This window comes from Cupressus sempervirens, chromosome 3, assembly GCF_028749045.1.
Source record: "Cupressus sempervirens isolate cs-2001-9-10 chromosome 3, ASM2874904v1, whole genome shotgun sequence".
Lineage (NCBI taxonomy): Eukaryota > Viridiplantae > Streptophyta > Pinopsida > Cupressales > Cupressaceae > Cupressus > Cupressus sempervirens.
The window spans coordinates 473,607,946-473,623,145 of NC_143120.1; the positions used below are offsets into that span (position 1 = coordinate 473,607,946).

At 35.2% G+C, this 15,200-nt stretch overlaps 2 protein-coding genes across 2 annotated transcripts in view; both read left to right on the forward strand.

Moving 5' to 3' along the window:
* MTR4 (RNA helicase, ATP-dependent, SK12/DOB1 protein) overlaps positions 1-15,200 on the forward strand; it is a 134,978-nt gene that overhangs the window by 80,726 nt on the left and 39,052 nt on the right. The window contains exon 7 of the mRNA XM_089820382.1: positions 4,284-4,534. Within this exon, the coding sequence (XP_089676508.1) occupies positions 4,284-4,534 (251 nt within the window). The remainder of the gene's footprint in view (positions 1-4,283; positions 4,535-15,200) is intronic.
* Positions 10,909-12,920, forward strand: LOC149567198 (uncharacterized). The gene is made up of 4 exons (XM_089820383.1): positions 10,909-11,409; positions 11,522-11,818; positions 11,930-12,403; positions 12,505-12,920. The coding sequence occupies exons 1-4, from the start codon at positions 11,059-11,061 to the stop codon at positions 12,889-12,891; spliced, it is 1,509 nt and encodes a 502-aa protein (XP_089676509.1). The 5' UTR covers positions 10,909-11,058; the 3' UTR covers positions 12,892-12,920.

The following is a 15,200-nucleotide window of genomic DNA, read 5'->3' on the forward strand; positions in this document are numbered from 1 at the left end:
TCTTTGAACTAAACCGGTTTGTTGGAGCTGCAAGTTCCATACTGCAGGCTTTCTTCATGGCTTCCTGTAATGTAGGAGGATCAAAGGCCTTTACCCACCCCTTGAGTGGTTCAGTTAATCCCTCTGTGAATAAAATAACTAGCCTCCTTTTTAAAATGTTAGGCACCATCACTGCAAGCTTCTGGAAGTCATTGATAAATTGTTCTAAGCCTCCTAACTGTCTCAATTGGGCTAACTCCCAGAAATAAACTTAAGCATTTTTTTTATCAAACCTTCCTATCAATCTATCCACAAACTCCTGATAAGTGGTTACTTGATTGTGTTGCAATGTGATCATGCCATGTGTCCACCAATCATGTGCTGCTCCATCTAAGTGTAAAGTGGCATACTTGAGTGCTTCAAATTCTATCATCGTCTTCAAAGATAGGAAAGTATCTACCTTATGAATCCAAGCACGAGCAATCATTTTTCCACTGCCATCAAATGTGGGTAATACCAACTTGTTGGTGACTTGTTGCAACTCACTGTGTTTATCTACTTGCTTTTGCCTGGCAGCTCTATAGTTCAGGTACTTGTCAAATGTCCATCCATCTTGTACATATTCTGGTAATGAATCCCACTCATTTCTCGTTTGTCAGAGTTTATCTACAATATCTGTTACCATAGCATCAAGTGTGCGCGTTGGAGTTTCTTCTCTGAATGTAGGACATGTGGGTCTGTCAGCTATTCCAAACCGTGTCTTATGTTGTGATCCTGCTATGCTCCTGTCATCCTGGTCATTATTATGATTATTCCTCCTATTTTCCCCAATCAAATGTTGCATCATAACTATCATTGCCTGTGTACTTGCCTCTATTGATTGTAGAAGCCTTTCTTGTTGCTGTAAAGTCTCATCATCTCGCACACTTCTGGATGGGCTTTGAGAATGTCTCTCAGCCGTATTCTCAGTTATGTTGGTTCTTTTGTAAACTAAATTAAATGGTGGCTGGGTAACCCTATCAGGCTGGTAGGAAACCGCTCTGATACCACTGTAATGACCCGTACCAATGGGCCACTAAACGAAACCCTAAATTTAATACACAGCTAAAGTATATTGCTGAAATAAGGAAATAATAGTGCCAATGTATTCATTCAATGAAACCCAAATATTTTTACAAATGATATGCCAATTTTCAGCACTGAAACATTATGACCTGACACATTACAGACAACCCTAACTGGCTGTATACAATTGAGAACTTATTACAACTACAAACTGAAACGAGAACTTGGATTGATCAGATATTGGAGACTGACTGTTGAAGATGATATGGTGAAAGTGCAACTCCACTTGAAACTCCAAATCAGCAATTAAGCACAAGTGAAAGGACTGAAATATCCTTCCCACAACTGCAATAATTCAGGTGATCTCTCACACCCTCAAAATTGCGTACCAATTGAGAGTTTTCGTTCTCAATGGCCAATTGTGACTACTTGTAGAAACCCTAGGCTCCACAACACACATAAGCAAAAATCAATAATAAATCTCAATGATAGGCAATGAGCCCTCGATGCCTATTTATTCTTTTTTCCTTGATAGGTCGGCCTCCCTTTTTAATTTTTCTCCACTTCTTCCAGCAACCTCTAGAAGATTTTTTATTTATTTAATTTATAAAGTTACCTTGTAATATATATTTTTTAATTGATAACTTTATAATTAATTCCTCCAAAAAAATGGGACATTACATATAACCCTAATGTGACCAGATAATAAAAATAGACCATCTAAAATAAAAAATTAAAATATTACAACTTGTTCAAATTTAAAATTAATCTTGATTTATTAATATTTTTAAATGAATCATAAAATGAATTCAAATTTTAAAATGGAGATTGTAAACAAATTAGAATCAACAATGTAAACTAGCATTTCAAATTTTAATACTAATGAAAGAAGCAAAGTAATTTATTATTTTATAAAAACCAGTTAGAGAAGAATAGTGAACTAGAAGCTTACCTTTAGGCTTGGAAAGTGCTTTCATTCCTTTGAGTTGGCACCACTCCTACTTTTGCCCTTCTTCAGTCCTCTTGCTCTTCAATTTCACGCCTTCAGCTTGCAGGTTGCTGTTTTCACTGTTTCTGCTCACAACTTTCTGTTTATAGTATTGAGTGAGTTAAAATGAATCTTAAAGGCCAATTCATAGTATTTTGGGTTTGGGTGGAGCCCATAGGTTATTAGAGTTTGGTTGAGGTACAATTAAAAAAAAAAAAATCTTTTGATTTTTAAATTTATTAACTTTTTCCAAGCTAAATATGGGAGATGACTGGGCATCCCCAAGATGTTCAAGGGCCAGTTGGGAATCCCCTGAATGTCTCAGTGATGTCCCAATGCCCCCTAGAAGTCCTCCCAAAAATGGGACATCGTGAAAACTTCCCCTCTAAGGGTAGACATCTCAAAAATGTCCTTGGGATGGTGGTTCTATTGGTGCTAGACAATGTGGGTTCATCCCCTCCAAGTCCTCATGTCTCGGAAGTGTGGGGATTTGGTGGTGGTCGGGGGGGAAGGGAATGTGTCCTCAAGATACATTGAATATTTCATTCCTAGCATTTTTTACTTGTTAGTAACAATTGTCGAGTTTTGTCCGAGTCTGAGCTTCCGAACTATGCATGCAGGTGTCACTAATGTACTTTGTCATATGCGGGCATTGACAATTTCTCTTTCTTGGACAGACTAAATTTTTGAAGGCCCTCTCAAGTCAATTGATGTTGAGACTGTTCTGATGATTCCAAAGCACATTTTAATCATAAAAGAACAAATTGTGGAGTTCAACTGTTACTAAAATGCCTCATTTAGTTGAATGATGTGTCCTTGGAGTATCCCATGTGAAAAGCCCAAGAAATACACCCATAAAGGATGGCAGATGCTACATGAGAAGGCCAAGAATGACATTCTTAGAAGATGTTACATCGGAGTGTGTAGAAGTGCCATAACATTTGGCATTCCAAATGGTTTGGGATTAAATAACTCAAGAATGGGGAAAGCCCAACATTACATTGAGGGGTATCATAGGGTAATGTATTTCCCTCTATACAGAAGAGTCCATATGCCACAGTGCCACTTTGCAAGTTTTAGAAGATAACATGTGTTTCCAATATATACCTACTCATTACCATATATTGCATTGGTGCATCCATGTTTGTTATGTAGTTACTACAATCTGTTAGTGATCATGAGTAGAGTATTACTCGGATGGCAAGACATATCCATTTAGGATTTCTGTACTTAGCTTTTTCCTTATTATACCGCCTTTACAAAATTTTGCATCTCAAATGGTGCATGTGTGCATATGGCTTCCTTTAGCCATATTGCTAGAGCCTATAACTATGTTTAGAGTGGACTGATTGGTGAATTACAGTAAATAGAAATCTTTGATTGGTCAACAAATCTGTGGAATATCTAAAGAAGGATAACGACATTGTAGAAGGTCTACTAATCATTTGTTTTTCCTTAGTGTTTGTTATTCTTTTTCTTTCTATACAAATGCCTCATATCATACATTGGTGGTTTTGCATTAGTATTTTGTATGATTTGTGTCTATCTCACACCCCTTGTGCAGAGTTTTTCAATAGTTTTAGACTTGCTGCTGCAAGACAGCTTCACTTAGTTTTTGTATAGACTATGTAGAAGGTCTACTAATCATTTGTTTTGCCTTAGTGTTTGTTATTCTTTTCCTTTCTATAGAAACTGCCTCATATCATACAGTGGTGGTTTTGCATTAGTATTTTGTTTGATCTGTGTCCATCTCGCACCCCTTGTGCACAGTATTTTAATAGTTTTAGACTTGCTGCTGTAAGACAGCTTCACTTAGTTTTTGTATAGACTTTAAATAAATAATTTAATAAAATTTTCAAGTTTTTTGCAACTTTTCTTGCTCATATTCTCTTAAACTCAGCTGTGACTGTCATTTGTGGATATATAGTAGCTACTGCCATAATCATACAATTTATTAATTATAATATTTGCCTCAGGCTATAGTTATTCCTTGAAAAACATTGTGTTTACAAATACGAATGCAGCTCTTAGGCCTGCTCCTTATTTGTAGTTCTTAGTGCCAAATTTTGCTTTTAAACTTTGAAACAAACAAATGTATAGGTCTTGTGAGTATAACATTTCAAGAATTGTACTTGTGGATTGTGAGATTATATTTGTTAGATTTTTCTCAAGGTTTTCTGATGAGAACTAGATTATATTGAACCTTTAATGATAAGCAATTGCGTGAGAGATGACAGCTTCTTTTTGATAGTGTTTGTTTGCAACAGAAACATTCAGCATAGGTCTGAACATGCCTGCAAAAACAGTTGTATTTACAAATGTGCGGAAATATGATGGTGATAAGTTCCGCTGGATATCTAGTGGAGAGTATATTCAGATGAGTGGACGTGCTGGAAGGCGAGGTCTTGATAAACGTGGCATATGTATTTTAATGATTGATGAGAAACTGGAACCATCTACAGCAAAAATGATGGTTAAAGGTAGTGCCGATCCTTTGAACAGGTAAATATGGAAAGATATCATCAATGAATTTGTCTACTCTATTTAATAATCATTTGATGGGAAAAGTTCAATACTGTTATCCTTCTTTTACTTTGTCAAAAGACTAAAAACTTAATTTTCTGGATAGTACTTTGAGTTATTAGGAGAACCATCCATTTGTTTATGTGATTGAATATCTGATTTTCATGTACCATTGCTATTGTTTGCTTCTAAGCAAACTTTGAAGTACTCATGCCTATGATTGCATCATGTAAATGGGTTATGGAATAACTGTCTGTGGCGCTTATAGTACATGCTAAGATAGATTAGGTCCAATGAGTATCGTTTATAATGGGTTGAATGGTTGACTTGGAAAATCTCCTGTAATTGTTTTTAGTTGGCCTAATGTTATTAGGAGGGTTAGAGGTTATCCTTCTACTAGGATTATTAGATGAGAGATGAAGTAAATGCATTTTAAATTGCAAAGAATAATGGAAACATTTAGCGTCTTTAATTTTCAAAAGCATTTTGTGGTACTGAGCTACCTTAGAGTTATTTTTAATCTTGGAGTACATTAAAATTAGGTTACAATTTTACCAACTATATCACCGAGTTGTATGATCTGTTTTGTTTCAGGATATCTCTATAAACAATTGTTTGAATCCAATCAAGTCTAGAACAGAACTTTTGCTGGATCAATAAAAACCAAAAGCTATATAGCATATAATGAGCTAAAGGTTTTAAGTTTTAACCATTGCACATTACTAGAAACCCTAAGTGAAAACTGCAGCTACATACAGCCAGCTATCCAGACATCCTACAGACTGCAAGTGCCATATTGGTGCAACCATAACCATCACAGACTGCACCCACAGGACATGAGCAGAAAGACCCAAAGCACCCTGTTGGCTCACCGACTGTCTCAAAAATCCTATGAACTAGCCACATTCAATGAACAGATTCTAAGGTCACTGCCTATGAAAGCCTTCTGCACCTTAGGCTCTGCTAGACCTAGGCGGGTAGACCAAACAACACTAAAAAATCTGATACGATCAATGAATATTACATGTTAAGCAGATGTTCTCAGTAAAATGTAACCAAAGCGTTCTTAACTTAAAACTCTGAACTTGCTACAACCCTAGTTATTCATCAGTGAAAATGCAATTGAGATCTGAAATTAAACTAAATCTACTACAATATGAAAGCAAAAGAGATTTTGATATATGATTTGTTTTTGAGGAAGACTTCGGAAATATCATAAATTAGTGCTTAATCCCTAGGGCATAGAGTCAAATCTGAGATCATGAATGCAAGTTCAAACAACAGAGCACTTCTAACTAGTGGCCCTTTCACATTTGAGCCCAGCATTGGTGCAGCCTCTCATGTTGTTGCATAATCATACTTACAGATCCAGTTACACAAAATCACACAATTACAAGAAAATTTTAATGACAAATTAGAATACCCTTGATATTATAATTCATTTGAAATGAGAGATTACAACATGGAGACAATTTGTGCAACACTTGCATTTGTGCCTGGCATTGGTCCAGCCTCTCATGTTGTTGCATAGTCATACTTACAGATCCAATTACACAAAATCACACAATTACAAGAAAACTGTAATGACAAATTAGAATACTTACAACATGGAGACAATTTGTGCAACGATTACATTTGTGCCCGGCATTGGTGCAGCCTCTCATGTTGTTGCATAGTCATACCTACAGATCCAATTACACAAAATCACACAATTGCAAGACATTGTAATGACAGTTACAACACGGAGACAATTTGTGCAACACTTGCATTGGTGCAGCCTCTCATGCTGTTGCATAGTCATACTTACAGATCCAATTACACAAAATCACACAATTACAAGAAAACTGCAATGACAATTTCAAAATGGAGACAATTTGTGCAACACTTGCATTGATTGCTCAAAAACTAATTAACAGTGTTGCAAGAAACTATACATTTATTAATTGTCAAAATGTTTTAACCTAAATTAAACTCTTCTCTATTCTATCTGCCTGAATAAAAACTTGGAACTCTGTGTAACGAAGAAGAAGAAGACGTAAGAGAAGAAGGCTTCAAAATTGAATCTGCAATCGACATCTGGCTGTTTCCCCTCCAACTGATTAGCAAAATGAACCTGGAATCTGTCACGAGGCCGTAATTGAAATACTAGTGCATATACACTTGTTTAATTACCATTATGAATAACATGTAATTTGTATACATACAAGCATATTATTAAAATAAATTACTCAAAAGAATACATTTATGAATATGTGCATCAATGTAATCAATTAGTATGAGACCAACAATATAAATAACTAATTAAAGAACAAGTCTTGACATTATAATTAAAATATTAAAGTAATTACTAAATTACCAATAATCACATGATAAACAATTTCTTATAATTGGTAATTACACATAAATTATAAGCAACTACTAATAAATGATAATCACAAATAACTACACATAAATAATAAGCAATTACAAACAAATACTAATCACAAATAATTGGTAAAAAATCAATTTTATCTTACTAAACAAATAAAATTATACTAATATCTATATGTTTCAGCAATGAGTTACTAATATTAAATATTAGTAATAATAAATAAACTAAACTAACCAAATGGGTTCGACCCATCCTTCGAGAGGCACATCGGCACATATAAATAACAATAAACGGTAGAAAGGTAAGGGCATCGGACGAAGAGATAAAAAGTAAATAATTATTAAACCTTGCTTAAACCACATGCCAACAAAGTACGGAGGAAAATAATATTATAAGGTATGAGCCATTCATGTGGCAAGAACAAAAGGGACATAAGTCTAATTTACTATTCCAAACTCATTTCACTTAACACAAGAGACTCAGTTAGCAAAGATTATAGCTTTCAAAGTGTTAGCCATTCACAACACAAACCAAATACACACAGGACTCATTGTGTAAGCCAAGCTAAATCTGCCGACATCAACAAGTATATCTGTTTTCATATAACTTATATTAATTTAATCAGTGAATTTTCATATAACCTTGGTGATTGACTGAGACCAAATTTAAATAATGAATTTAATTGGAAATACTACTTATATGCATTTATAAGATGTAGATTATAAAGATTTTGAAATTATAAGGAAATTAAATTATATTTGTTCAAACATGGAAATTCCATCTCTTACTCCATACTTACTTATTTTTAGATAGGGAGTTTGTGGAAGGGAAAGGTGGAGCAATTTTGGACACCTGGTAGATTATCCCAATACTAGGCTTAGGCCTTGAGGGATGCTGCATGTAGTTTGTTTCACATGACCTTCACATAGTAAACATACCATCTAAGAATGATCTTAGTATTAGAGGAAGTAGTGGGATTTTCACATCAGACAATTAAATTAAACTATTAAATTCAATTGATTATAATTCAAAATTAGATATTAAATGATTCCACAACACAAATAACCCTAATTGATAGTTATCCACAACACAAATAACCCTAATTGACAGTTATTATGATAGTTGGTCAAGTATACTAAAAAGGAATCATTACAGTTGGTATTAGAGCAAGATCTAGCTAACCTATGAGGGATAGTTGATGCAGATTGTTCAAAGTGACCAAAGAGTTTTAGAAAGAAAAAAAAAAAACCACATAAAAATACCATTGGTGAACAAATAACCAACGAACTAATAACATTCATGGAAATGCCATCCAGAATATTAATGGAACAAAATGAATGAGACCTAGAGCTCATGATGGAATTATATCATGTGAATATCTCAATAAATGACCTTTGGAATCTCGAGGGAAAGGATGCAAGTACAAATCATTCAGAAAATAACAGTCGATTAAACACCCCTCAAGTTAAGAAACCCTCTTTCCTACCATGTCAAAACATTATAGTAGAAATAGAACAAAATCACCTTTCTCGCGACACTGAGAAGCTAGTAGAAGCTTACTCAAAACTAAATCTTGAAGTAAGGAGTGTATCTTTTAGAGACTATTGTGAAGCCAAAAGATTAGAAGTTCCTATTAGAGAGACAGAACAACCTAATAAAACCCTTAAGCACAAAGCTAACAAAGTCGTTATTCTAAACTTCAACAGATCTGGCAAAATATCAGCACAAGAATGGTTGGAGAAATTAAAGATATTCTTAAATCTCAATCCCATGACAGAAGAGGATGCAATTCAATTTGCCATCTTACACCTTGAGAAAGCGGCACATGGTTGGTGGCGGCATGGTGTTCACACACTAAGGATATAAAAACATCACTTCCTATGAAGTATTCTCACAAAAATTGATTAAACAATTTGATTGTAAACATCCCCAAAGTAATTACACAGAATTGACTCAACAAAGACAAACAGGATCAGAACATGAATACATTGAAAGATTTCAAAATCTATCTACAAGAGTAGATGGGGTTGATGAGGAAAAACTAACCTACCTATTTGTAGAAGGGTTAAAAGATTCAATTAAAGGATTAGTATCAGCCTTCAAGCCAACTACTTTGGATGATGCAATTGAAACGACATTGAATGTGGAAAAATCAAATAATAAAGGATCAAATGGTCATACTAGAGCCTTCACAAAAGAGGATCATCACTGTAAAGACAATTCAATTGATGAATGAAAAAAAAAAAACATGAGGGATGATGCTTTAAATGTAAAGAACCATGAGGGCAGGCCACATTTGTAACAAAAGGAAAAATCAATGTTGTAGTCGCCATGAAGAGTGGACGCCTAGAGACAAATGTTCAACAAGAAGTAGAGTTCAAAACATAGAGGTCATCCATGATGAAGAGGAAGAGGAACTTCCAAGTAAGAACATAAGACATGAAGACGAAGAGATTATTTCTCATTTGAAAATTGCTTGTGGACAAGCAAATTTAGGAAGGGTGGACTGTCACAAACCCATAATTGAAATACTGGTGCATGTACACTTGTTTAATTACTATTATGAATACCATATAATTTGTATACATACAACCATATTAAAATAAATTACTCAAAAGAATACATTTATGAATATGTGCATCAATGTAATCAATTAGTATGATATTGACAATATAAATAACTAATTAAAGAATAAGCCTTGATATCATAATTAAAATAATTACTAAATTACCAATAATCATATGATAAACAATTACTTATAATCTTAGTTACCGGATTCGCCTGGAAATGGCCGGATCCGGACTCGGGTCCGATTTGGATCTGGATCCACATATGGATCCGAGCGGATCCGGGCAGGATTTGTAATCCTGCCTGTGGATCCGTAAGGATCCGCGGCTTACGGATCCACAGGTAGGATTACGAATCCTGCCCGGATCCTCGAGGATCCACGTGCGGATCCGCGTGAATCCGTGGTAATAACATAGTAAGGAAGCAAAAACGTGGGTCCAATTTCAATTTTTTTATTTTTTATTTTCCCTAAAGGCCCTAAACCCTAAAAACGACCGTCTAAATCACAATGCAAGTTCATTTGCTCTCTATTTTGCTCTCTCATTTTGCTCTCTCATACTTGCTAGTTTGAAGTAAAGTGCTTGGATTCAAAGGAGATCGGTTGTGGAGCTTCAAATACCTTGCAAGAAGTGTTTAAGGTATGCATTTCAACCATATTCTTGAGTTCTTTCATAGATTATTGATTTATTTTTAGTTTTCCAAATTTTCAAGTTTTTGTGCAACTGTGAAGCATGGTTTTCTTTCACTTTTTTTTTCTAGATTGCAAGAATAGAACAATTAGTAGTCAAGGCTCAGTGGGTGGCGGTGGGGTTGCATCACCAAGCTTCAAAATTGATAAGGGGTCTCCTTTATGGAGACACACAACAAGAGTTGCACAATGTCCTGGGGGTGGGGCATACATATGGAAATGTAATTTTTGCAACATACGACATAGAAGCTCCTATTCTCGAGTGAAACTACATTTTTTGGGCCCTGCGGGTGAAGGAATTCACATGTGTCAAGGTAGTGATAAGAAGGGATTACCAGCTGCACAAATAGCAGCGTTACAAAAGAGCAAGAGGATGCTGATAGAGCAGTTGCAAAAGCAAAACATGGTGCTTCAAAAAAAACAAATATACCAACACCATCATCCAATCAAACAAACACAAGAACACATCCTTTTTTGCCTATGCCAACTACAAATGATGAAGATGAAGACCCATCTCCACTCACCCGCAAGAGAGGCCCACTAGATAGGGCATTCCAAATTGAAAAGAGAGACATTGCTGATCACAAAGTTGGACGTTGTTTAATTGCAAATGGTGTTTCATTTAATTTTGCTAGATCACCTTATTTTAGGGAGATGGTCGAAGCAATAAATGATGCACCCCATGGTTACAAACCACCTGGTTATGAGAAGTTGCGCACTACCATATTACATGATGAGAGGAAAAATATAGAGGCTCAACTTCAACCAATAAGAAATTTTTGGGTTCAATCGGGTGTGTCTATTATTTCGGATGGGTGGAAAGATTGTAGAAACCGTCCATTGATCAATGTTATTGCTGTATGCCCTAAGGGGGCAATGTTCTTGAGGGCAGTTGATTGTGAAGGGCAAGTGAAAGATGCAGAATTTATTTCACGCATTCTCATTGATGCCATAGAGTCAATGGGTCCTGATAATGTTGTCCAAGTAGTCACGGACAATGCAAAAGTTTGTAGGGCTGCAGGGATAATTGTAGAGTCTAGATATGATCATATCTTTTGGACACCATGCACCGTCCACTCTCTCAATTTAGTGATGAAAGCAATTGGCACCGAAATAGATTGGGTGAAAAGGATATATGAGGAAGCTGAAGAGATTCAAATGTTTGTGACAAATCACCACATGTCACAAGCAATTTTTAGGAGTTTCTCGGACTTGGAGTTATTGAAGGTAAATTTTTATATTTAATATATAATTGAATATTATTGGATTCCACAATTATTAATTTTTGTTGTTGTTTACATTAACATGTTTTACTAACTTGAGTTTAACATGCTCTTAGGTTGCTGAAACCCGCTTTGCCTCTCACACAATCGTCTTGAGACGACTTGTGAAGGTAAAAGAAGCATTGAAGCATATGGTCATTAGCCCCCAATGGGGCGTTTGGAAGAATTCCAATACAGCAAGGGCTTTAAATGTGAGAAGAATGATACTAGATGAGGATTGGTGGGGTCTTGTGAGTTATGTGTTGGAAATCACCGATCCAATACTGGCAATGCTTCGCTTCACAGATAGTGATGAGCCATGCCTTGGGGATATTTATGATTCCATGGATAGTATGCTGGAAAAAATTAAAATGGTAAGTTTTACGCTCTATTACAACAATTTTTTATTTGAGAGATATCTAGATTCTGAAGTTTAAATTGACATATTCACTAATTATAATTATTATTCATATTTCATATCTTAGGTCATACAGAGGAGGGAGAATGATCCTGAGGACACCCTTTACAAGAAGGTGGAAAAAATTGTTCATCATCGATGGAACAAGATGACCACACCTTTGCACCTCCTTGCATGTGCTCTATCCCCGAGGTACTGTAGTTCTTATCAAATGTTTGTGCTATTGATATTTGATAGTGTTCAATTGTCTTTTGTTATCCCCAGGTACTATAGTGCAGATGTACTTCATATTCCAGGTAGAGTGCCACCATTTAGAGATGCAGAGGTTGCAGATGGGTATAAGAGGGCACTAGCTAAGATATTCCAAGATCCAGAGATTGGGGCAATTGTGAGGAGTGAATTTGCTGCTTTCAACTTAGGTGAGGATTTCCACCCTATTGCCATAGCAGACCAAAGCAGGATGGGTGCCATCAAATGGTGGTACCTTCATGGGCAAGCCTTCACGTACCTCCAACCTCTTGCCATAAAGGTCCTATCCAAAGTAAGTTTGTAAAATTAAGCTTAACATTCTCAATTCCTTGAATTTATTATTTAATTTATTTATCTTGATTGTTGTATTGATAATTTTTAATTTCTCTTTAGGTTGCCAGCTCTTCTGCAGCTAAGCGGAATTGGAGTACTTACTCCTTTATCCACTTAGTCAAACGCAACCGGTTGGCTTCAAAAAAATCAGAAGACCTTGTGTTCATTCACAACAATTTGCGCTTGTTGTCACGGAAGGATCCTAAGTACAAGAAGGGGCCCAAAAAGCTTTGGGATGTAGCACCCGAGACTCCTGATTTACATATGACCATCCGGGATCTTGCTAGATCCACTTTGATTGATGTGGATGATGAGGAGGAGGATTATGAGTTAACAATCCCCTCTACTACTAGTGGTTTGGGTTCCTCTACTGATACAGATGCAGCTCTTGCAGCTCACCAATACCCCTCTGATGCGGATTTTCTTGAAAATCCATTTGATGATTAAATAAAAACTTTAGTGTTGACTCTTGACTCTTTTATGAGTAAATCATGTTATAAACTTTAAGTTTAATGATCTATATTTTGAATGTTACAAACTTTCACTTTCAGTAATTCAATGTGAATGTGTTGATTTTCTTTATAATCGTGAAAATAGATTAATTATCAATGTCATTGATCAAGTATACTAGATTCATAGATGCATACTAGAATCATAGATTCATACTATGAAATGATTTAGTTTTAGAATTATGTATATTTCTCTTTTTTTTAGTGTGTGTGTGTATATATATATATATATATATATATATATATGCACGAATCCTCCACGAATCATAATTGGGAAAAAAAAAATCCTGAATCCATGGATCCGATTCACGTGCCCGAATCGAATTCGTGTCATGAATCAGCAACTAAGCTTATAATTATAGATAAATTATAAGCAATTGCTAATAAATAATAATCACAAATAATTACGTATTAATAATAAGCAATTACTAATAAAAAGTAATCACAAATAATCGGTAATAGATCAATTCTATTTTACCAAACAAATAAGATTATACTGAAATCTATATGTTTTAGTAATGAGTTACTACTATTAAATATTAGTAATAATAAATAAACTAAACTAACTGAATGGGTACGACCCATCCTTCAAAAGGCACATCAATGCATATAAATAACAATAATGGGTAGAAAGGTAAGGGCATCAGACGAAGAGATAAAAAGTAAACAAATTTATTAAACCTTGCTTAAATCACAGACACGTGCAAACAAAGTACGAAGAAAAAAGCATTATAAAAAACCTTATATGGTACAAGCCATTCACGTGGCAAGAACAAAAGGGACTTAAGTCTAATTTACGATTCCAAACTCATTTCACGTGACACAAGGGACTTGGTCAACAAAGATTATAACTTCCAAAGTTCGGGCCATTTAAGACACAAGCCAAATTCATGCGTGACACACCATGCAAGCCAAGTTAAATCCACTGATGTCAGCAAGTATATGTATTTTCTATTACGATAATGGATAGTTTCTATTATCTCTGTTTAGTATCTAATAGTTATCTATTGTAATCTTTTCTAAATATTATAATGTTTCTAATATTTAGTTTTCTATTTCTAGAATAGAATTTTTCTATTCTTTACGATCGTTTCCTAAGGAAACATTGTTCCATTATGTTGTATATATTGACCTCTCGGTCTCTGTTAATAACAAGCAAGTATTTTACCAATTACTTCGTAGTCATGATATCTAGTCTCTGCTTTGCCGACGATGTGATTCTTCTAGCCTCTTCTCCTAAGGGTCTTCAAAGGCTTTTTGATAGGTGGACCTTTTATTTGTGACCAACGTCCACTCGTTGTGTATTACGAAGTAATTGGTAAAATACTTGCTTGTTATTAACAGTGATCAATAAATCATTATATACAAAAGAATAAATGATGTTTCCTTAGGAAACAATCCTGAAGAAAAAAACCATTCTATTCTAACTAGCACCTAACTTAATATAGGAACATTCTAATATTTACAATAGATTACAAATAGATAACCATTAAATAATAATAGACAATAATCGAAGCTATATATTATTGTAATACCTTCCCTTAATGGTTAATCTACCCACAACACCAAGGTGTCCTTTAAATTTGACAAACTTATCTAGACCAAGAGGCTTGTTAAGAATGTCTGTAGTCTAATCCATTGTAAGAACGTATCGCAAGTCTATTGTCCTATCTTCAACCAACTACCATATGTAGTGACAGTGAACATCCATATGCTTGGTTCGTTCATGGAAGACTAGATTCTGTGCTACTTGATAACGCCTTTGTTATTAACAAACAAAGTGGTTGGTCCTACTGTTGATATCTGCATATCCTAGAAGACTGCTGCCAAACCTCAACACCTATGTAATAATGCATGAGCTCGAGATCGAGCCTATTTAAAAGACTGGCATAAACTTTATTTGATTCCTTGAATCAAAGATGCTAGATAATCAATCATCCACATAAATGACCAGAAGGATGATGTCACTGTCAGTAGTCTTGATGTACAAATTTGAGTTTGAAGAACTCCTCTCGAAGCCTTGATCACCGAGGCACTTATCAAATTTTCATGTGCCATGCCCTAGGGGCCTGTTTCAAGCCATAGAGAGCTTTGACTAACCTGAGAACTTGATGTTCTTTGCCAGCAACCTTGAAACTAGGAGGCTGCGTCACGTAGACCTCTTCTTGTAGGTCGGAAAGCACTCTTGACGTCCATCTGGTAGACCTTCGAGCCAAATTGAGCCATTGTGGTTAGGACTAATTTGAT